The sequence below is a fragment of the Armigeres subalbatus genome, chromosome 2 (genome assembly GCF_024139115.2).
Source record: "Armigeres subalbatus isolate Guangzhou_Male chromosome 2, GZ_Asu_2, whole genome shotgun sequence".
Classification (NCBI taxonomy): Eukaryota; Metazoa; Arthropoda; class Insecta; order Diptera; family Culicidae; genus Armigeres; species Armigeres subalbatus.
In genome coordinates, this window is record NC_085140.1 from 19639329 (window position 1) to 19664333 (window position 25005).

The window sequence follows — 25005 nt, forward strand, 5'->3', positions numbered from 1 at the left end:
TACATACATTTTAGCTTTCTACATCTCGATAACTTCCCTATCTCGAAATCTTTCTATCCCGATGTTTTGTAATCGTATTTTGTTCTGGATTCACTCTCCTTATGTCGATATGTTCAAATTTTTAGGCTACTAGACCATATTTGGACGATAACAATACAGATCAACAATAAGTAATGATATTTGTTTTGTTGTTGTTTTTCATAGCAACAAGCTGTTTTGGATCTAGTACCCATTTAAATTTTCCTTCCATTCCTCGATCTCTCCCTATCTCGATGGTCCCTTCAATATCGAGATGTGGAGAGCGACTGTAGTATAATCCCGAGCAAGGTCGGGTACGTTCAACTAGTTTTTCTTGCGAAAAATAATCTATCAAATCCCAAAAAATATCTGATATTGGATACGAAATCGAGAAAGCACAATAAAATAGGCGTAATTAAGTTTAGCTGAAATATCTCACCGTAATACTACGTTTTGAAAGGGCAAGTGAATTGAACAACTTAGTTGAATGCAATTTACTTGCCAAGAGTTGAACATGTTCAACTTACTGTCCGTTCAAGTGAGTTGAGCGAAGGTGTTTGGACGCGTTTAATCCAAGCGACTTGTTCAATTCACTTTCCATGTCTAAATGTAACAAAATAATCATACCTATTATGATAAGCGCAACATAACAAAACGCAATCGGATAAGTGTCATCTTCATGGCTTTCCACTTAAGATACATATTCATTCAATCAATGGTGGGCAGCAAAAAGTTTTCAATTCATAATAAGTTGAAACGCAGGTGTCAAGTTCCAGTAGGAATTTAGGACACCGAAGAGGAAGAAGAATGATGCATTGGAATAATATCGATAATATTCAGAAAGAAATAATCAAATTATTTGCTGAAGAAAATAATAGAAATGTTTACAGTGGAACAATCATTTTAATGTTTGCGGAACGGCTTTCACAGTTTGAATGATTGAAGCAAAGGTGTAGTTTGTCTGCTTTGCACTGCTTCATCGAAATATTTACAGTAGTGTTTGCATTTAACAAAGTCGATATTCCGGTAATCGATTTATTGAAAAATGTATGGACATCCCCACACTGTAAAATGTCATCGAACAACTGTATGACTACTCACCGGAAGATGGCAGGTGGGTTTTCCAGCACAAGCTAGAAAAAACATGTTTAGATTCCTCTTTGCTCGCTAGATGATGTTGTTATCACCGGCAAATTGTTCGCCATTTCGTTGTATGGGAAAACTCGAAGTGAACCATATTGTTAATATAATATATTTGGTTACACTTAACAAATTAACACACAATTTGATTACACAGAACAACACGCACACGCCACAATTAGGAACCAAAAAATTATACAAGAAAATTGAAAGTTCCCGTGTTGTTAGTTTTTGCTTGGTTACCCAGTAGTTAGCCGACCCTGGGATTGCCGGAGAGTCTCTTGTGTCCTGGGGTGGCATTGCGCACCTCGACTCGAAACGAAAAAACCATGCAAACTGTCATACGAAAGAGCTGTCGAAAGGAGATGCGCAATGAGGGCTCTGGTCTGGCCTAGGTACTGCTAGTTGTCGATTAGTAAAAAGGGGGAGTTTCAGAGTAGCAACTACGAAATGTACGGTCATCAAGCTCAAACTAGTTTATTTGTGGATGCAGTAGCGCCCGTGGCAAGTTTTTGACGTAGGACTTACGTCTCTCTTTACTATACCGGGTGTCATTTCAAAATATTCAAATCGACCGCGTTACACTGTGTTGAAAGATTTTAAACGTTAATAGCGTTCGTCTCAGTGGACGAATTTCTGCGGTAAGCCCCTCAATCGACAGATTTCAAGTATGCCTTTCATGTCTATGCTTGATAAGACCCGAAAAACTTGTTTCAATAGGCATGAAACTGTTTTTAATGAAAAACATTGAGATCAAGGGAACCTATAAATATGGGTACCGCATAATTCTTGCATCATTCCATTACCACGTTCTGATTGGTGCAGACACCAGCGAATGAGCAGCCGCTGGGTCTGCCGAGAAGCCATAAAATAGCGCAACGCGATTTTTCCTTTCATTCTGACCGGGACAAGCGAAGCAACCGCATCATCGATTGAACAGCACTCACACCTTTTAGCAGGGAATGAAGTCTGCACCGACCGCTTTTTCGGCTCGACACCATCGAAGCCACCATCATCAGCCGAAACCTAGCCAGTACAGCAGCAGTCCACCCTACAGACCCGACAAAGCAGCAATGCTGAGCAGATACACGCTAAGCCTCAGATACTCAAAATTAAGTCGAATTCGACTCATTTTGGTTAAAAACGGGACAACCCAAAAATTGAGTGAACACTCTTTTACTCAATTTTGAGTAAAGCGTTATGAACGGCATAATGAGTAAATGATGCTCATGGGATTGTGGAATGAATTTGCTTACATTTGACTCAGTAGTTGAAACGATTTAATTCATAACCTCTCGTAACATCCTGTACGGAATAATTGTTTACGGCGATTTATTAGGCATTTCAGTCTCGCTTTGGATGAAACCATACAATTATGTTATCTTCTGCTGACTTTTGATCCTTATTGGATCTTTTTCAAATAGAAGCACACCGTTGTTTCTCATCCAAGATGAGACTGAAATGCTAAATAAATCACCGTAAAATATTCTTTCGCACGAAAATCACTTTTTGTCAGGAACTAATAACATGCATGTCAGCTGAACTGTTCAACTGCGAACAGTTTTTATATATTTTGTCTAAAACGCTCATTTGCAAAATATAAATCGCTCGCGTCTGATGAACTGTTCCCACGTAAACAAAATGAAAAATGCTTCAAATTGTGATTTTTCAGATCTTCGAAATTTAAATTCGAACAACACGATTTTACTCAAAATCAAGTCATCTTATTATTACAAAAAACGAGCAATGGGTAATGTTTTCAACATAACCGCGAGTAGACGTAGGACTTGTATAAACGTAACATATTTACATTTAACTTCTAACTTTTGGATCTATGGAGTTTGATTAAAGGTATTGATATTGGAAACGATAACTTCCATGCGGTGTAGAATTATTAGCAATTTGTTTATTTAAAACTTCTGGTAATAAAACTAATAATTAAATTCATAATTAGAATTGCTTTGTTTTGAACTATTAGCCCTCATTTATTCAAGCAAATGTAGAGCATTTATAAATTTCTTATTGATGATAGTATCTGAAGTTTAAAAATTCTATTATAAAATTTTCAGACTTGGGCAAAATGTGCTAGTTTAGGGGAACTGTCCCGTTTTCAAAACAAAGAAAAACAGCACCAATTTCGTTGCTTCTTTTTGCTAACATGCGTGCTTACTGCTGACAAATTAAAAGAATAAGAAACAAGTCAAGGAGCAGTAACTCTACTAAAATAGAGGAGGTACTGCTAATACATCAACGAAAAATTATTTAATGTTTTTATTCTAAACTCCGAGTCTACGTCAAGTTTAATCATACAATTTCTCTGAAAATGAAAAACAAAGATAAAGATAAAGTTTATTTAAATATTTTTCTGGAAATTTTTTTTTGCGGACTTTTTTAAAACATTTACATGTAATACAGTGAAATTTATTAATCTAAAATGGATATTAACACTATTGCTGATTATGGACGAGAACAGCTTCCCTGGGAAGCTTACCAGACTGATCAAAGCAACGGTGGATGGTGTGCAAAACTGTGTGAAGATTTCGGGCGAACACTCCAGTTCGTTCGAATCGCGCCGGGGACTAAGATAAGGTGATGGACTTTCGTGCCTGTTGTTCAACATTGCGCTAGAAGGAGAGCCGGGTGTAACAGCCGGGGTACGATTTTCAACAGATCCAGTCAATTTATTTGCTTCGCGGATGACATGGACATTGTCGGCCGAACATTTGCAAAGGTGGCAGAACTGTACACCCGCCTGAAACGTGAAGCAACAAAAGTTGGACTGGTGGTGAATGCGTCAAAGACAAAGTACATGCTTGTGGGCGGAACCGAGCGCGACAGGGCCCGCCTGGGAAGCAGTGTTACGATAGACGGGGATACCTTCGTGGTGGTCGAGGAATTCGTCTACCTCGGATCCTTGCTAACGGCTGACAACAACGTTAGTCATGAAATACGAAGGCGCATCATCTGTGGAAGTCGGGCCTACTATGGGCTCCAGAAGAAACTGCGGTCGAAAAAGATTCGCCACCGCACCAAATGTGTCATGTACAAGACGATAATAAGACCGGTTGTCCTCTACGGACATGAAACATGGACAATGTTCGAGGAGGACTTGCAAGCACTCGGAGTATTCGAGAGACGGGTGCTTAGGACCAACTTTGGCGGTGTGCAAGAAGACGGTGTGTGGCGGCGAAGAATGAACCATGAGCTCGCCCAACTCTACGGCGAACCCAGTATCCAGAAGGTAGCTAAAGCCGGAAGGGTACGATGGGCAGGACATGTTGCAAGAATGCCGGACAGCAACCCTGCAAAGATGGTGTTCGCTTCCGATCCGGCAGGTACGAGACGGCGTGGAGCGCAACGAGCGAGATGGGCAGACCAGGTGCAGAACGACTTGGCGAGCGTGGGGCGTATCCGAGGATGGAGAGATGCGGCCTCGAACCGTGCATTGTGGCGTCAAATTGTTGATTCAGTGTTATCTGTTTAGATGTTAACTAAATAAATGAAAATGAACTATTGCTGATTGTGCATCTTTAATTGCAAATAAATGGAAGTAATTATTTTAATCAAATTTTTATTTTCATCAGTGTAGTTGATTTTTGCTTTTTGCTGGGGAATCTGAATTGTTATAGTAGCATCATGTTTTAATGTACGTGTCGTTTAGTACCAAACACAACTTAACATATGGTCAGTCATATGACATGACTCGTACCCATTCCGGTATCATGTGGATTATGAAACCAATCACCTGGATGAGCAGACCAAATCTCTCTAATTTTATTCCTCTTCATCCACCACCGCTGCCTCAGCCATCATCGGCCTCTAGCCGTGAGCTCCGAGCGATGCGATGGGCGATTGCATCCATCGCAAACGACACCCACTGCATCCGACCATCATCAAGCACAGAATGACCAAAAAATGCGCCCACTTCTTTCATGCATATTCGCAGACCCACCGGCAGTTCTACCGCTGGTGACTGCATGCTGTCGCTATGTAGGTAAACACAGCGAACGAACGAACGAAACGAAAAATGAGCGAGAAAAAAGCACGTCAGTGCGCGCTGCTGTCACAAATTGTAATGACTCGCACACGATAGGAACTGCTTCTTTTATACACAAAAAAAATCTTGCGGTAGACCCGAAGGCCCGTGACATACCGCATTCTGATGTCCGTGTTAGGAATGCACGGGATTGGTTACATATGAAATTTTTACTGGCTTTGACAAGAATTGAAATTTTCAATAGCTTATCGTTGATAATCTTTAATTTCAATGAAATATGCAAAATGGTGGATGGTTTCCGAGTCGATTGATATATAAATCTTAAAAATCCATCGAAAGATAAAAGCGCTAGTAACGTTCAAAATCTTCCCTTCCAGCGTAACGCTCTCGATTTCTAAAAATCTAAATGACACCCAGTATAGTAAAGAAAGACGTAAGTCCTACGTCAATATACTGAGTAAAATAACCTCAAACGCCCAAAACAGGTTACGCTCAATGTTTGTCTACTCTATGGAGACGGCAACAATGAGTCAATATTAGCCAGGCACTGAGTAGTTGATTTTTAGCGTGTACCGGCAGCAACAGCAGAGTCGAGCCGAGACCGACCGGCATCGGTTATGAGCCGAGACAGGCTGAAGAAAAGCCACATGGTGCAGCATGTATGTCCAAAAAACAAACGGTTCTTCAGAGAGCCAATAACAGAGATCAATATCAAAGCTTTTAATAACCTTCGGGATAGAAATTGCAGGGTTGTTACGGAGATCCTGAAATATTTTCCGCGCTGACTAAATTCAAATCCACGCCATTTCCACGCCAAATCTGCGCGACCCAAAACTAAATTCTAAGCAAATACACGCTAAATATCAATGTTGTTTACCACAATTTAGTGAACGTCTTTTTTCGAGTTCGTTTTAAAATTATATCTGATTTTAAGTAGGGGAAAAGACGGCTTTGGCAGGTTTTGTTCTATTATTGGCCAAATTTGAGCATAATTAGTCATAAAAAACCCCCCTGCCAATAATAGAACAAAACCTGCCAAAGCCCTCATTACCCCTAGAGTAGAGTGGGGCAAGAGTACGCACTTAGTTTTCAATCGATCATGTGGCCCTTATGAAGCAAGCTTCTGCATATCAAATCAGTGTCGATGATTCATATACTCTTGCTTTATGTTACCAAGTGGAAAAAATATTGAAATTATTGAGATTCGTTTTAGTAGAACCCTTATTGCAAGACAAGTGAAAAACGCACTCTTACCCCACCGGTGGGGTAAAAGTGCGCATCGGGTGGGGTAAGAGTACGCATTTATGAAATCTTGTGCTTTAAGTATATATTAACACGAATAAGAGTTAATAACATTTAATTGATGTTTAATGAGCATATATTAGGGAATGTTTAAAGATTACGTGACTTTTAAAGGGGGAGGGGGTCCTAAAAATGTACACTTTCATACAAAAAACCATTGTTTTTTATATATACATAAAAATACAGAGGTAAAAATATATATATCAGGTTTCGCGTGGCGTATACAAAGGCATTTTCCTTAAAGAAAGTCTACCAATCACGTAACGTAAAATTTGGCTATTTCATCACCCCTCCCCCCTATCTTACACTATTTGTATGGATCCTCTAAAAAATATAAGGAATGTCACACATCTCGCAACCCCTCCCAGCTAAACGTTGCGTAATTTATGAATGTTTCTTTTGATGAAATGAAATTATCGTTTAGATGAAATTGTGTTTTCGTACTATGTACAACTGATCTACAACAAGTCCTAATACAATTTCATTATTTCGCTTCGGTTCTTTGTTCGCTAAGTCCTTTCTAACACCGAATTACTTCAATTTATCCTAAAAACTTGTGATAATTTCGAATTCTGTCCCTTTTTTCTTAGTTGTGGATCTTTACGCTTTGGAAGAAGTCTTATTTCGGCCGGAGATACGGGTTTGACATCATAACTTGAAAATTCATATGCGTACTCTTGCCCCACCGGTGCTTGCGTACTTTTACCCCACATTCCCAAAAAATATTCAAGTAATGGTTTTGACTTCTTTGAAAACCAACCGGATTGGTGTTCTGTACCATGAAGTACTCTATACAATAGGTTATCGAAATGGTATAATGTTCATCTGATTGAACGTATATATGGTAATGAAATACTAGTTGCGGAAACCCAATTATTTTTAGCAAAATGACCAAAAAGTTATCTAACTCCATATCTCCCTTGTTGTTTATTCAAGTCGTTTACAATTACACATCATAATAGTTGGCCAGAATACCTGTCAAACTGATGCAGTGCTGCTAGTTTATCTTTTTTTATTACTTCAAAAAATCGAAAACGTACTCTTACCCCACGCGCACTCTTGCCCCACTCTACTCTATATGTTTTAACTTCAACGTTACACATGTTTGTACAAAATTGAAAATAGGATTAAGGAAATAGCAGTTGATATAACAACTCATCTAGATGGTCCTTCTTGGAATTTCTGAAGAAGTCGCTCCAAAATTGTCTGCGGGTGTTTTTCCGAGAACATCTGTGGAAATTTCTCCATTCTTGCAAAAGGTTCCCCGGAAATTTATGCGGAATTTCATTTTTTCATAATTTTTAATGAATTCCTCAAAAACAACATGCAGGAAATTTTCGGAAACTGTATGTGGACACCCCTAATTAATTCCTACGGAAATCGCTTGGGAAAATCTAACAGAAATTGGTTGGTGACTTCCTGCTGAAAAACTTCCTGAAAATCTGTTGTTAAATTTTCAGGATTTTTCACAGAAATTCTTGTGATCATAGCTTAATAAACTTCGAAGGAAATCGCAACGTGAATTCTTGCGGGAATTTCTCGGGAATCTCTGCAAAAACTCTTCCGGGAAAACATTTTCAAAAATTTTAAACAAACTTTTTTTTTCAAAATCAACATCAAAAACAATTTCTGCGGAAACACTTAAAAGACGGGTTTTCATGTCCTTCAACAGACATGTTTTGAATGCGCCATGCTTCAGAATGGTTTAAAAATGACAACAAGTGGCGCCCCTCTCCTCATAACATTTGTTCAATCAATGCTCAAGAGTGTAACCATGGAATTCAAACAGGGTTTGTTAATATCCGAAAATTGATGTTAGTAAATAACTACAAACGTTAATTTTGTTCTCGAAAACATTTGCTAACGAGAATAAAGCCCATCTAGATAGACATAAAACTAATTTTCAAATAAACGTCCTTAGATATAGAATTTCATTTGTTCAAATACTCCTAAAACTAAATCCGCGCAAAGTTCTAAAATCGTTATGTAAATCCGCGCCGAATCCGCGAAAACCGCAAAATCCGCTTAGTCGTAACAACCCTGAAATTGTACTTGGGTGCCAAATCCAATAATTCTAGAGATAAAATTTTATGCGTGATTTTCATAAATAGCGTCAAAACTAACAGTGGATAAATTGTTCTGACTTAACCGCGAAGTGGACGAAGGACTTCACTTGCCCATGCCTTTAAAGATTCATAAGATGTTCAAATCTTTCACATAATCTTATTGGGATAAAAAAAACCACCGATAACAGCTCAAACATTAATAAACTATCAATCGATTTTCATAAAATGTTGGATTTTTTGGCATTGATAAAAAAAAATATGTAGAAAAACTTTGTTTGATCGTCCCATGTTACCAATTCTAAATCTCATCACCCGAAATCCCATGTCCGGGTGTTTCCTTCCTTCTACTACTAACAATAGTGCTGTCCAATGAGCAGCTCGAAGTAACTCGAAGTTGTTCCCGTCCTGCTCGTTCCTTTTTGTCAACAAATGGGCATGAGCAGGACAGGGAGAAACTTCGAGCTACTTCAAGCTCTCATTGGACAGGACTAATGTTGTCTCAGAAAAGAACACGTACTTCGCACCTGAACTGCAATTCTAAGCTCGCTTGCCCGGCTTATTGGCCTGTATCAAGCGAAAAGTCCCGTTAGGAAATAGACGCCAGCAGCGCACGCTAACTTTCACCTACTCAGTGACTGAGTAAAATTGTATTGCTGTCTCTTTTCTTCTCACGGAAATTTTACTCAATTTCCACCAAAAGCGGGACAACTCATAGCTATGAGTAGTCCCGCTTTTGACGGAATCTGAGTAAAATTTCAGTGGGAAAAAAAGAGACGGCAATACAATTTTACTGTGCGAGCAACAAGCGTAAAAAAGAAGAAGCCCTTCTCGAATGCGTTGATGATGATGACGCTTTGGCTGACAAAGAAGCGGGATACAAGACATTGGCTGAGTGGCCCAACAATTGCACCAATTGGGAAGCAGAGAAGATTCAAAATAAGGTATAGAAGAAAAGTGCATTCGCTCGCAGAGCATTCAGTCTTTTTTATACCACCAATAGAAATTCGCGGTTATTTGAAAAGATCGTTTTCTTATTTTTTGTACTTAGCCGAAGCAAACAGCCTTTTCAAGTCTCTAAGAGTTAAAATAATGTTCTCCTTCAGTCGCTATCCTTTTGGATTAGAAGGCTCTTCAGTGGAAGGGCTGAGATTCTACATCCCCTGCTGAGCCAACTTGTGGTTTATTTCAGGCAGTCCTTCAGTGGGAAGGTTGCCACTGTCGAGGCTAATATTTCGTGACCGGACAGATACTTCCTGAATTTTTTTTTTATGATTCTTGTTCGAGGTAGATTTGATTTCTGTGTCGGTTTGATGAGAAGATTTTGCCAAGGAATGGTATGCAACGCCGATGCTTCGGTAGCTGAACTATGTACCGACCGCTTAAAGTCCTCCTCGCAATCAAACTCCTCCTTTGACCAAGTCGGTTGATCACTACAGCTCTCTATTTTCCAGAAATGTTCAAGGAGTTCTTCCAGCTTGCCCGTAGCGGTCACTGTTTTTTTTTCTTCCTAAACAATGGAGGGGGAATCAGACAACAGACATCCTGGGTTGACCAGGAAGTGCTGGGTTAGGGGCCACCTCCAATGAGGGAGGCAGGAGTCCATCCCCGACCAGCTAAACCGTTTCCATTGCCGCCAAGCCCATAGTCCCTTCGGTACAACCAGAAAGTAATGCTTCAAAGGGGGGCCAGTGCACAACGCACCCTCGAGGTTAGCTGCGTGTCCTTGCAGCACTGAACATCGTAACTCGCTTTTTTAGAAGAACACCATGGTATCGTGCCAGCGCATTGCCGGCTTTCCAGGTGGCCTTACCACGCCCTATGTCCTCGGAAGGTGGGAAGGGTCGACTTCGCGCCTGCTTCCCTCTGCACGACTGGTATCAAGAATGATGATGCCGCGTGCACCCCAAATTGACCTTTCTGCGATAGGGCCTATTCGCCAGCACACAGAGGGACTTGCCGACGCGAGGCCTACGCCTGCCCCAGCCTTGACGAGGACCCCTTTCCGTCCTCGGGCTCGGAACCCGCCCGGTTGACCGACGCCGCGAAAGCGACGATACCATGTTGTTCTTCGCGCGGCCACTTGTTCGATAAAAGGATCGAGTTCGACCACAGAGCATGACCACCGGTATGACCCATGAAGCCGACTCCGATCCCTTGGACCACCTCTTATTTGCGCCTGAACTAGCCATCCTTGAGTCCACGCGCCACCTTCTGTGTAGCTCCGAGACGATTTGGGCGATAGCCGATAAAACGGCGTTCCAGCCAACTTCGTCTTTACACATCCTCCGAACTAGGTTGTCCGGGGTAGTGTCCAGACCACATGTGGCAAGCATGTGGTCACGCATTGCGCAAAAACGTGAGCACACGAACAACACGTGTTCAGCCGTTTCCTCTAAACCTGCGCACACCAAACACTCGGGCGAGGCCGAGCAAGCCAGCTGCGTTACCTGCACTGTGATTTTGCAGCACGTTTAAACGCCGGGCACATCGAACCCCCAATGGGGTGCTTGCTGTTCACAGCTTTGCTGGAACAAATCAAACAATTGGGAGGGTTCGTGCAGCATTGTGCCTTATGTCCCTCCAATCCGCAGCGTCGGCAGAGATTGCTTCTGTCAGGGCCTTTGCAGTCCCATTGCTTGTGCCCCGGTTCCAGGCACTTGAAGCAAACTTCGGGTTGCTCGTATATGCGCACAGGGCATACCGACCATCCCACCTTGACGCTCCCTAACTTGACTACCTTGGAGGCGTCCGCTGCAGATAGCCGAACCAATGCTACCTGCGTCCCTGCCGGACCTTTCCGTAGCCGAACGGCTGCGGTGGGCGTCTCCACTTCACACTGTCGCCGCAGTGCCGTGACGAGCTCTTCGACTTCAGTGATCTCGTCCAGGTCTTTAACCCTTAGATTCACCTCCGTCGTGAGTGCCCTCACCTTGACCGTCTCGCCTGGGACCTCCTCCGCCAACTTCTTGTAAGTGGCGCCCTTTGCGAGACGCCCCGCTTCAGCTCGAGTATCATCTCGCCCATCCGGGTACGTCTTATTCGACGTACGTCGGCGCCGAGTTCACCGAGCTTGACGTCACTCCTCATCGCCTTCAAAACATCCGAGTACTTAGCCTCGTCCGCCGTGATGACTAGGGCATCGCCCCTGGAGCGATTGGCGCCTACCCTAGACTTCTTGCTACCCTCATTCGCCTGGGCCTTCTTTTCGGCCCTTGACGTCTTCGGTTTCCTCTTGTTCTTGACCAGGGTCCAGGAGGCGTCATCCCCCTCTATTTCCCTGGTCTGGTGCGGCTGAGAACTTTCAGCCTGCCGTAACCCCTTACCACCGTCTTTCCTGAGTGAACGGACCTTTCCAGGTCCTTCCTCCCCCGGTTTTGGAGGTACCTGACCGGAGTTCAGCTTCCCAGCCCCACTACCCTTGTTCGGGGAAGTAACCCTCCGCGTTTTGGAGCGGCCCCAGGGAGCTCATCCCCTGGAGACTGTCTCCCCCGTTTTGTGTCTGCTCCGTTGGAGCAGTCACCCCCGACGTACCCGCAAATACTTGGGCCTCAGTCTGGGTAGACTTTGGCACCACCGTCTTCATTGGCACGCCTTCGGTCGATCCGACCTTGCCCGAGTCCGCGAATCCTTGGGCCTCAGTCTGGGTAGACCTCGACTCCGCCGATTTCACGGGTTTACACTTGGCCGTCCCGACCGCCTTCTCCAGCTTGGCGTCCAGCATCGACTTTCGAAGTTTCTGCAAGCTCCTCTTGAGGTCCTTGCTGATATTATGCTTCGATGACGCAAAGTCGATGATGGCGTCCAGCTGTTCCGTCGCCACCTCGAAGGCCGAAAGCCCATCGCGTTTGCGGTTCATCGCCTTCACAAGCCATGGGCCGTCAATAGCCCCTTCCGGCTTCCGCTGGCGCTGCGCACTGAGCTGCCGACTATTGCCTCTGGCCTCCTAGGCGGAGACCTGAACAACCCACCTCTTGCGAAGGGGTTGTCGCCTACACTACTACCACTAATTGAAGAATTGACTTGGTTTTCCATTTTGGTCCCACGAGTTGCTCGGGAAAAGAGGTCCACCACGCCAGAGCCCAGCATGACGCGGGAAGGGACAATTACTGTGGAGGGTGCCCAGGTACCCCACAGGCTCCGTTAAAGGCCTAGCTTATTATTTCACCCGCCTGGCCATGCATCCCCTCGGGTCGCTTGACGCCTTGGGATTAGGGGTTAGGGACGATGGTCCCGGTCTAACTCGCAGTGGCCATGGGGAGGGGTCGTCAAGCCCTTGGACAAAGTCCCTGCTGCCCCAGCGGTCACTGTGCAACATCAACATCGTACAGGTTTTCTTTGCTGTAAACTAGCATCTCTTCCAGAAACTACCCATCCAAACATCGAGTCCACCAGAATGGGTAGTTGCGGACCTAAATTAATCCGTTTCATTTCCCGTTCGTATAGAAAACTAAAGAAATGCTCGGCCCCAAGTAACAAATCAATGCAACCGCTCGTGTTGAACTGAGGATCCGCCAGTTGAATATGACTAGGAATTTTCCAATGAGAAACAGGAACAGTTACTGATGGTAGTTCAGAAGTTACCCGCGGCAGTATAACGAAATCCAACCCGACAGAAAAATCCGTGACTCTGAAAGTGATGGTTGCTTTGACTGCATGCTTCGCCATCGTTTCGGCCGAACCAACTTCTGTTATGGAAACGCAATTATAATCCTTAAGATGAAGTTATTTTTCGATTCAGCTTTCCAAACTCAACCGCCGTATCCTGGTCACGGCACCAAAGGAGGGTTGTTCGTGGGTTGAGTTTCCCTTCTGGTCTGCCTACGTTGTATAGTTCTCAAAGAATCGAGGAGAGGTTCTTTCCCTTCTCTAGATCAATGTTTGTCCTCCTTTAAAGCGAAATCCGTACACTAGCACAGTCCCTTTCTTCCAATTAAGCACAACACACTGATCAACACGGCCCTCCTTAGCCGTGCGGTAAGACGCGCGGCTACAAAGCAAGGCCATGCTGAGGGTGGCTGGGTTCGATTCCCGGTGCCAAAAGTATCATCGTGTTAGCCTCATGATATACGAATGCAAAAATGGTGACTTGGCTTAGAAACCTCGCAGTTAATAACTGTGGAAGTGATTAATGAACACTAAGCTGCGAGGCGGCTCTGTACCAGTGTGGGGATGTAATGCCAATAAGAAGAAGAAGAAGAAGAAGAAGAAGAAGAAGAAGAAGAAGAAGACACTGATCAACCATTCAACTCCACTTTTGTTAAGCCCCGTTTAAATTTACGTAAAGCAAAACAGTTTTGTTCTTCAATAAGAGACTTCACGCGCGTACACTGACTGTACCGTCATTATTGGCTATCGGTTCGCTACTGATTTTGCGGTTCGTACTGACCGATGTACGTATGATATGTGGTCAGAGTTTATTTGATACATTGTGTTTGTGAGTGTCTTTTTGATAGAATGTATAATAGTTAATTATTAGGGTGACCGTTTTAAAAATATAAGTTTAGCAACCTAGGATTAACTATTTTAGGCTAATTTCTTAGATCACTAACAGTCTCATTAGGACAGAGAATATGCGTTCCAAATTTGCTTTAAATCGGTCCTGGGATATATCCCTCCCCCTTTTACAATGACCCTCCCACCCCCTTTGTTATCTTTCCCTGAGGATATAGAATGAGACTTCCAAATTTGGTTGGAAGCGGTCAAGTGGTTCAGAAGGAGTTAGCGAACATATGTACATACATACATACATAGAATAGTTTTTATTGTGTAAGATAACTGGGAGACTTTTTTAAAATTATCAATTATAAGCCTACGGCTTCTTGATAATATAAATTATCAGTTTTCTGTATAGTATTTCAGGAATCAGTCCATGTACCCAAGTAGTAATTTACCCTACTTACTTTTCAGCTGAAAGTTCTGCTGCCAGTTGGACATGAGCTTCTGAAGGATTCGTTATAACATTCATGGCATCCGGCCGTTGTTTAGTTTTCATTATTTGAGGCTCTGTGCTCACCGCCGTCCGACGCTCAGCGCGTGGATGCCGTTTTTGTACGGTTAGCGAGTTTTCGCGGTTGTCAAACTCATGTGATACTCTGTAGTTGGAAACCTTCTATCGAGTATTGGTGTGAGAAAAATAAAATGAACCATCTTACGTAATTTTGCGTGTAAGGGAAACTTGCTCCAGATCATCATGGTAATCATATTCCGACCTCTGCACCATTACAAACTCATTATTATCAATGCTGATTTGCTTCTGTTTGTTCATCTGTAGGAAAGCATCAGGAGTGGGCCGGAATTCTCTTTCAATTTCATCAGTTCTTCTAAAATGTGATAATAGATGTTAATATTCTTCTTTGAATATAAATGCTAAAAAATATGATCTTTTGCATCAGGTAGGTATTTTCGTTCGATTTCTAATTTCCGTCATAGACTCGAAAACGATAAAAAGAACTTGTCATAAGACGAGTTTGTACAATCCCATTTAATTCTACCACTTAATTGTACCTTGACAGATACGTATTTCGATCTCAACAGTAAAGTCGTCTTCAGTGTCTCGTACTTGACTCGGCTTGAAGAAAATGTTCGCAACTTACACTATTTATACTAGGCTTAGGTACTATCTAGGTATATTATCTTATTCTACTACTGTGCTTACCTCTACTCGCTTGTTACACTTAATGCTTACATATAAACTTGAAACTACCATTTCCTTGATCTTTATTCAACAACCGCGTTTGTACCTGTCGGACTGATGTTGCTGAGAGCTTGGAAATCTACCGACAGGTACAAACGCGGTTGTTGAATAAAGATCTACTATATCGAAACGTAGGATCACGAGGAACTTTCTAATAATGAGGACATATGTTATACCAAATGGACGTTGCTTGCATTGGTTTTAGAGCCAATGACGAGAATTTTACCGCGACGGAAATATTTTCAGTAACCCTACTCCTGATCTCGATCGTATACACTCAAGACGCATAATTTAATTCATTTTTTTATTTAGTTAGAAAACAGCTTAATAATGTAGGTGGTGAATCGGAATACTGTTCTCAATGAACTTACTTACATAGTACTACTGGAAGTTGAATACAAATCTCCGTTAGACCAATGGTTCGCGTCTTTATTTTGCACATTGCTTGGAATCATAATCGTTGAACCACATATTTTTGTTGTTCCAGAATCGTTGTTTTCCTTCTGGAGCCGCATTTTTCTTTCAGTTGAAGCGTTGTGTTGGTTGAAATTAACTAAACTGTCATTCGCTTGTGTGTTTCTGAAATTGAAAAATCTTTATTCCTAAATCGATTTAAAAGAAAACAAAGAAAACGTACCCAATAAGTTCTGTGTAGTTAATTTGAACAACTACCAGCCTATTCTCTTGAGTTTGGTGTGAATTCGGCGATTCAGTCGATTGTACCCGATTTTGTGCGTTGAACTGAACGTCGTTCGTTTTAATTCCCTGTTTTGCTCTTGTTGATGAATTATGGCGGTTAAATTGAAACTCACTGTAGTGAATGGAATGGGGAATAGTATTATATGAATTAAATTATTCACTCGATCTGAGGTGAGCCAGCCTAGGGCTGGAAGCCTTTCAAATAAAGATTTAAAAACCCAGATTAATCCACCTAGCGGCGATGATGCCTTTCACGTGCATCGTGAAATGTACTGAAAAAATCACATAAGAAAGTTATGAAACTCATATGTGAATATGTACGTTATGTGGAAGATATTGATTTGGAAAATGTATTGGAGGTAACCACTTTCCCTTCTATGGGACTCGAACCCATGACCCTACAGTACGCGTAAGGTAGCTTACTGAAGCCTCTCATATACCACGAAAAATGGAGATAGAAGAAAAAGAGAACGTTATTTTTGGCAACCGACGTGGAGTGAACGTGGCCGCTATTCAAGAAGTCCGATGACCTAGATCCGGAGAACGTGAATTCCAAGCCATGGACCCCACGACCAACACTGCATTCAAATATAACATCTATCACAGCGGCGGTGGAAAAGCAGAGCATGGAGTTGGTTTCGTAGTGATGGGCAAGCAGATGAAGCGAGTGATGCGGTTGAAACTCATTACCGAACGAATCTGTGTGTTGAGGATACGGGGCAAATTCTTCAATTACAGCCTAATCAACGTTTACTCACCGAAAAACGATAAATCCGACGACGTGAAGGACACGTTTTATGAATCCATGAATCCATCCATCCATCCATATATATAAAACTCAATGTTTGTATGTTTGTATGTATGTTTGTATGTATGTTCCAGCATAACTTCTGAACCCATTGACCGATTTCAACCAAATTTGGAACACACATTCTTTATCTTAAGGAGACGACGATAGGGGGGTTGAGGATGCTCTTTGAAAAAGGGGAGGGTATGGGGGTAGGGGTATTGCTTAGTTATCGATCAACTCAGTGTACCTTCTAAACCCCTTGGCCGATTTCAACCAAATTTGGAACGCACATTCTTAATCTTTAGGAGATGACGATAGGAGGCTTAGGGATGCTCTTTTGAAAAGGGGGAGGGTATGGGGGAAGGGTATTGCTTAGTTATTGATCAACGCAGTGTACCTTTTGAACCCCTTGGCCGATTTCAACCAAATTGGGATGATAGGGGGATTAGATATGTATTTTGGCAAAAGGGGGAGGGTATTGCTTAGTTATTGATCAACTCAGTATACCTCCTGAACCCCTTGGCCGATCTCAACCAAATTTGGAACACACATTCTTTATCTTTAGGTGACGACTATAGAGTAGTTGAGCATACTCTTTGGAAAAGGGGGAGGGTGGTGGGGTAGGGGTATTGCATAGTTATTGATCAATTCAGTGTAGCTTTTGAACCCCTTGGCCGTTTTCAACCAAGCTTGGAACACACATTCTTGATATTAAGGAGACGACGATAGTTAGGTTAGGGATGCTCTTTGAAAAAGGGAGGGTATGGGGGAAGCAGTATTATTCAGCAATCGATCAACTCAATGTAAGTCTTGAACCCAATGATTGATTTGAACCGTATCAAATATTGTCTGTCCTAAGGAAACAATTTTAGTGAATGTGGGTAGGTCATTTGAAAAGGGGGTGGGTGTGAGAGAGGGGTATTGTTTAGTTATCGATCAATTCAGCATAACTTTTGAACCCATTTACCGATGTCCATCAAATTTGGTACCCGTATTCTCTGTTTAAGGAAGACTATATCAGAGAGAGGATATTTATTAAACGAACAGTTTAGGCTGTGAACCATTCCACCGATTCGTTTAACTTTTAGTTAAAATTTGACACTTCGATGGTTATTTTCCCATCATGGTTAAAATTTTACTCCGAAGCCGACCCATTTGAGTTTTGACAGATTGATAGTTATTCGGAACGAAATGAGTTTGGCGCCAATTTTCTCGCGAACAAAGTTTAACTATAGAATCGTCAAATCTAACCATGCTCTGGAGCAGGGTTATTTTTAACCACGGCGAAATAACCATCGAACTGTCAAATTTTAACTAAAAGTTAAACGAATCGGTGGAATGGTTCACAGCCTTAGTACACCTTTTTATGTATACCTTTTTATCGCATGGGTCAATTCAAACCAAATTTGTAAACACGTATTCTCTACCCAAAGGAAACTATTATAGAGAGGCTGGGAGGGACTTTGGACTTTGTTTAGAAAACGACTTAAATTAAAATCCCTCTTATTTAGTTCATTCGAGGTTTTTTGACATTGTACAATGCTCCGAAAACAAATTTCCCGAATTCCTCAAAAATAGCAAATCCTTGACAATAACAAGTACATAACAATTCCCCAAAAATGACGAAAATGATGTTTTCCAAAAGAGATTCTTACCGATACACATATCCCAGAATATGACATTTCCCTGAAAATGACATATCCCTGAATGAAGCAGTCCATTAACATAACACTATTTAAGGCCTAAGGTCATTCGACATGAATTATGAACAGCATCAGAGAAATCTTTCATAGAAAGCATGCATAGCTGGGTAAGCAATGATAATTGTTACCCTTCATCGCAATCATGGTTTGCCCATTGAGAAGCAATGATTAATGTTTTTCCTTCTGGATGGTGGATGTGATTGCTTCTTTAAAAGTAGGCATATGCCCGGAATAAGGCAATGATGGGTGTGATCCCTTCTTTAAAAATATAAATAATGAATGAATAAAGCATCGGTGGATGTTTTTCCTTCTTTAGCAATTGACGTTTGCCCGGAATAATGCTATTCAAAACAACGATCCCTTCTTCAAGATCAGTCAATGTTTCCAAAAGCCTTATTTTCATCAATCTTTCATCAAATCTTGAAGTATCAATAAGTTAACACAATTACCCTGTTGACCAATTGGTTTTATCTTTTTCTGATTGTGAAAAAAACTGAAAACCAAACTGGCAATTCCGAGCAAGGCCGGGTACATAAAGCTAGTGTCTTGATAAAGCCTATGCAGAGTGCCCAAAGCATGACGTGAAAATTCTCAGGTCGTTAGAGAGGACTTTTTCCGAGAGCCTACGGCTTACGGCTAGTAAATTTCGCTGCTGCCAGAGGGATGGCCATCAGTAGCGTACACGATGGCTTTTTGCAGTTGAAGAGGACCTGAGGGCGCTCAATGTTCAGGGCGACTGGAAGCGATTGGCCCAGGATCGAGTGCAGTGGAGAATGATACTCCATTCGGCGTAGGTTCATCGAAGAGCTGTAGCTCATCAAGTATCAAGTAAGTATGTGCTGACGTCGATAATGACAGGAAAGTGCCGTCCATTAATCAGAATGTGGTCGATTTGTGATTCTGTCTGCTGTGGTGATCTCCAGGTGTACCGATACGGAAGGCTGTGTTGGAAGTAAGTGCTGCGAATGATCATATGCTTGGAGACGGCGAAATCAATTAGTAGTAGGCCGTTTTCGTTCACTATAATCCAATGTTATGCGCTAACCGATGCTGCCGATCTGCACGACAAAGAGAACTTCTACAGTCAACTCAATGCCGTCGTAGATAGAATTCCGAAGGGTGATATCAAGATCTGTTTGGGCGACTTCAATGCGAAGATCGGATCCGACAACTCGAACCATGAGCGCATTATGGGACGCCATGGTCTCGGAGAAATGAGCGAAAACGGAGAGGTGTTCGCAGAATTTTGTGGTAATAACGACATGGTGATCGGGGGATCGCTCTTCCCTCATCGACCGATTCACAAGGTCACGTGGGTCTCCCGTGACGGCTTTACAGAAAAATCAAATCGACCACATCTGCATCAGCCGAAAATGGAAGCGAAGCCTTATTGATGTACGGAATGAACGTAGTGCCGATATCGCGTCTGATCATCACCTCCTCATCGTCGAAATACGCCTGCGCATTGCGCGGATTCGTCGGCAGGAGGAAAGAGTTGGACGACGATTCAACACACGCCGACTGGAAGATGCCACGGTGAAACGGTCCTTCGTTGAAGAACTGGAGACGCGTGCTGCAGATATTCCGGAAGGTGGCAGCGTGGAAGACCAATGGACCGCCATCAAGAATGCCTTCATCACCACCAGCAAGAACAATCTGGGCGAGCTACGCACCCAGAGAAAACAATGGATCACCGATGAGACCTGGAGAAAGATAGAGGAGCGAAGAGAAGCCAAAGCCGCGATAGAGCGATCGAAAACCAGAGGAGCCAAAGTCTTAGCCCGCCAACGATACGCGGCTCTTGAGAAGGAAGTAAAACGCTCATGTCGACGGGACAAGCGAGCGTGGGCAGACTCTCTGGCCGACGAAGGAGAGAGAGCCGCCGCAACTGGAGACATTCGCCTCCTCTACGATATCTCACGACGCTTAAGCGGAGCGAAGATGAATGCAACGATGCCTGTGAAAGACGCGAATGATCAGATATTGACCGACCCAACTGACCAGCTGAAACGCTGGTTCGAGCACTTCGGTGGTGATGGCCTCCTCGGCATGATCTGCCTGGGATCCGACGTATAACACGCGTCAATACCGAAGCTCCATCACTGCTAGAGATTCAAACAGCCATCCAAAGCATGAAATCAAATAAAGCCCCAGGGGTCGACCGCATATCAGCCGAGATGCTCAAAGCTGACCCCATGACATCTGCTCAACTACTGCATCGACCGGTCGACTGGATGCAAGGTATCTTAGTGAAGGTACCCAAAAAGGGTGACCTGACTGTATGCGATAACTGGCGAGGCATTATGTTGCTGTGTACCGTTCTCAAAGTTCTGTGCAAAATTATCCTAGCCCGGATTCAGGAGAAGATCGATGCGACTCTCCGGCGGCAGCAAGCCGGATTCCGTGCCGGAAGATCCTGTGTGGACCATATTGTCACGCTCCGCATCATTTTGGAGCAGGTCAACGAATTCCAAGAGTCCCTTTACTTGGTATTCATTGAATATGAAAAAGCTTTCGACCGTCTCAATCACGAGAATATGTGGGGCGCCCTGAGACGCAAGGGAGTTCCTGAGAAAATCATCGGCCTCATCGAGGCACAGTACGAGGCCTTCTCGTGTAGAGTGCTGCACAATGGGGTCTTGTCCGACCCTATCCGGGTCGTAGCTGGTGTGAGGCAAGGATGTATTCTATCACCGTTACTGTTCCTCATCGTAATCGACGAGATTCTGGTAGATGCGATTGACCGTGAACCAAACCGCGGGCTGTTATGGCAGCCTATAACCATGGAGCACCTAAATGACTTTGAATTGGCGGATGATGTTGCACTCCTCGCGCAACGGCGCTCTGATATGCAGAGTAAGCTCAACGACCTTGCCGAGCGCTCTTCTTCGGCAGGTTTAGTCATCAACGTCAACAAAACCAAATCGTTGGATGTAAACACGGTGACTCCTTCCAGTTTCACAGTAGCCGGGCAACCAGTGGAGAATGTTGAAAGCTTCCAATATCTTGGTAGCCAAATGGCGTCAGACGGCGGTACCAAGATCGACATAAGCGCACGGATAAAGAAAGCAAGGGCTGCCTTTGCGAGTTTAAGAAATATCTGGAAAAACAGGCAGATAAGTGAACGCACCAAAATACGAATTTTCAACTCTAACGTGAAATCTGTGCTGTTATACGCTAGCGAAACATGGTGTGTATCAGTGGAGAACACTCAACGGCTGCAGGTGTTCATTAACAGATGCCTGCGGTATATAATTCGGGCCTGGTGGCCTCACAACTGGATCTCAAACAACGAGCTCCATCGTCGTTGTCACCAGAGGCCGATAGCAACAGAAATTCAGGATCGGAAGTGGGGCTGGGTCGGCCACACTTAGGGCGGAAACGAAATCTGTAAACAAGCATTAGACTGGAACCCAGCGGGACATCGCAGCTGAGGCAGACCCAGAGGCTCATGGCGGTGAAGCCTCAATAAAGAAATAAAAGAAGTCGACCGAAATCTAACCTGGCAACAGGTTAAAGCGATAACCGGGCAACACTCAGGATGGAGATCTTTCAAGTCGGCCCTTTGCACCACCGGAGGTGTACAGGACCCATAAGTAAGTAAGTAAGTTTTCGTTCATCAGTCGGTGGGCGCTGAACTTTCCAACAGTCGGTCTAAACTCCTTCTCTTGGCCAACCTGAGCGTTCAAATCTCCTATGATGATTTTGACGTCGTGGCTTGGGCAGCAGTTGTATTCACGTTCCAGCTGCGCGTAGAATGCGTCATTGTCATCATCAGTGCTTCCGGAATGTGGACTAGGGACGTTGGTTATGCTAAAGTTGAAGAACTAGCTTTTGATCTCCAACCTCCACATTCTTTCATTGATCGGCCACCACACGATCACGCGCCTTTGCATATCACCCATCACTGTGAAAGCTTTTCCCAGCTCGTGCGTGTTGCCGCAGCTCTGGTAGATGGTATGATTACCTCTAAACATCCTCACCATTGATCCCTTCCAACAAGCCTCCTGCAGCGCTACGATGTCGAATCCACGAGCACATCGGCGAGTATGCGTGTGCTCCCGATGAAGTTGAGAGATTTGCAGTTCAACGAACCGAGTTTCCAATCGCTTGTCCCTTTTCGTCGCTGTGATCTATGCCGATTGTTCCGGTCCGTACTCTCTCGTTGATTGTTCGTTGCGTGAGCTTTTTTAAAGGCTGGCTTGCATGGCCTGACACCGAACTCCCTAAATTTCCGGTCGACCATAGTGCACAGTTTTGCTTAGAGTCCCTCGCTGGCACTCGGACGATGATCAGCCGCTCCTAACTTGAAGAACAGATGCTCGAAAACCACCTGTCTCGTCGGAGGGCCGTCGTGTCAGGTCTGTTTAGTGTCCCACATAACATCAGGACTTGGGCTTGTGCGCTTTGAGCGGCACACGGTCACTTTGGCGGAGCCTGCTTGCGGACACATGCAGCTTTTTATAGTAGTTTAACAGAGCCTACTGTCAAACCCCACCACGTCCTAGGCAGGCACCACAACTCGCAGTAAGCCTGGGGAGGGATCGTCAAGCCCTAGGAGACAGTCCCTGCTGCCCCCCAGCAGCAGAAAATGTATGGCTTGGTTTTGCCTACCTTTACCAATTGACATCCTTCTTATATATTTAAAAATCGTATGAGAAACTAAAACGTCACAGTTCAGGTTGAAACATGCGTGTCAGCTGTGATAAAATATTGTAAACTAAACTCGGCTTTTGGGAAAGCGTTGTTGAATCGAGCCGAGTCTTTTTTTACTTACCCCGTACCTGGAACACTTGTCGCCAATGTTTTATCTTTCTGATTGTTGATTTCTTGCTGTTGAGTTTCCAAAAAACTTATTAATTCTGGCGTCTCCGACAGCAAAGATCCTGGAAACTTTTCTTCTTCGAACCCCATTCGTCCATGAATTTTACTTTGTGTTGACGAGTTATTCGAGTCAAACTGCACTTGGCGCTCAAGTACCTCTTCGGACCTATGGATGTAAACACTGTTCAGGGTGATGTTGTCAAACAAAAATTTAAATAACTTGCTTTCTATTATCTGAACTTTGTGAATGTTATAAAAATAATAATTTTTCCCTTTTACCTCGGTCTTGTGTAATGGGCATATCTGTTACTACAGTACCCATTTGGTTTTGGAAAACAGATGGTGAAACAGATTTTGCACAATTCATAGACATAGTTCTTACTCACGTGGTGGCTTTGTGGTTTGGAAACGCATCTCTTTTAGCGTTATAATCCTTTTCTTTGTGAGAAAAAGTTCCATTTCGGGGCGTTTCCTGCATCTGAGAAATTTCCAATTGTTTTTTCGATGAAATCATTTTATTCAATGTTGTCAGATTGTGTCGATTAAACTGAACTTTGAGGTCTATATCTTTAGATGCTCTGAAATATAAAAAAAACGTTTGTATTTCTATACCACTCAACAAAGTTACATAAAAAGAAATGAGAGTAACTCACTCAAGAGAAGAGATTTCTGCAATCGAATCAGTTGGTTCATCCAGGTTAAACTCATCCAATGATCCAGGGTCATCACGAGGAGAAAGATGTTGTGACTCCTTCCTCGCTTCATAGATATTTGCTTCCTCTTCACTTCTTGTTTGTATTTCAACACGATCAAGTTGAACTTCATGCTCAGAATCATTAGTTGAACTGTTGAATAATGCGTTATATTTTCTAAACTTTCAATATTTTTTAACAACCTACACATTGCTAGGTTCCTTATTTGATTGGACTTCAGTAGTCGACAAGTTTGACTCATTTTTGATCTCGATAATTTCTGTAGGATGCACGACGATATAATCTTGTCGTTGCCTTTTACTAATGTACGGAGTATCTTTTAAATCATTTTGAGCTTCCGGTGTATATACATTATTGAGCCTAGAACTGAATTGGATTGTTAAATGTTAATTTAGAGAATCAAAACTTTTCATATCTCAAATATTGAAGGGTTCGATTACTCACATTGTTTCACTGGGGTCGCAGTATTGAGTTGAGACAGCGATTTTTTCCGCATTCATCTCTTGGACTTGCATCCTACGCGGTGAATCATTATCTCGCCCCAGGGACAGATCATCTCCTTTGACGGTATTGTGAATTCGTTTCTGACCCTGCTTTCTTCTCGTAGCAGCATTGTCCCGATTGAACTGCATTATGATGCACCCTAAAACAAGGCAATGTTAATTGTGCAACCACGACACGTATCTCACCTGGAATCGAAAAAAGTAAAGTACACAATATCATTGCTTCTTTTTACCCGAGCAGCAGCGACGACCTAAAAGAGGTAAAATGGGTACCAACAAATAATACCAAAAATTTATATGCAAAATACTTCAGGCATAACATGCTCAAGTATTTCAACACCAAATGAATAATAATTTGTTATGCGTTTAGTATTGTAGTAACAAAGTATGTATGAAGTTAGTATTTCAATGGATTCAATTTACTTGCCTGTTTCAAAAGTTTAAAGGTAAATAGCTCACAACGTTGTATATAATAATGAAACAGGCAATCATTTAATTATTCGCCTTTCAAAAATTAATTTTACCTCAAATGCTCACATATTCTTGGATAACAAAA

The 25005-nt window shown here is 42.9% G+C and overlaps 1 protein-coding gene across 1 annotated transcript in view; it reads right to left on the bottom strand.

Annotated features, from left to right (window-relative positions):
* LOC134214105 (uncharacterized) overlaps positions 1-25005 on the bottom strand; it is a 42015-nt gene extending 17010 nt beyond the window's left edge. The window contains exons 1-10 of the mRNA XM_062693542.1: positions 24987-25005; positions 24391-24589; positions 24133-24312; positions 23887-24078; positions 23620-23811; positions 23187-23399; positions 15855-16028; positions 15593-15796; positions 14676-14843; positions 14424-14615 (exon numbers count right to left, since the gene is read on the bottom strand). Of these exons, the coding sequence (XP_062549526.1) occupies positions 14424-14615; positions 14676-14843; positions 15593-15796; positions 15855-16028; positions 23187-23399; positions 23620-23811; positions 23887-24078; positions 24133-24312; positions 24391-24578 (1703 nt within the window). The 5' untranslated portion in view covers positions 24579-24589; positions 24987-25005. The remainder of the gene's footprint in view (positions 1-14423; positions 14616-14675; positions 14844-15592; positions 15797-15854; positions 16029-23186; positions 23400-23619; positions 23812-23886; positions 24079-24132; positions 24313-24390; positions 24590-24986) is intronic.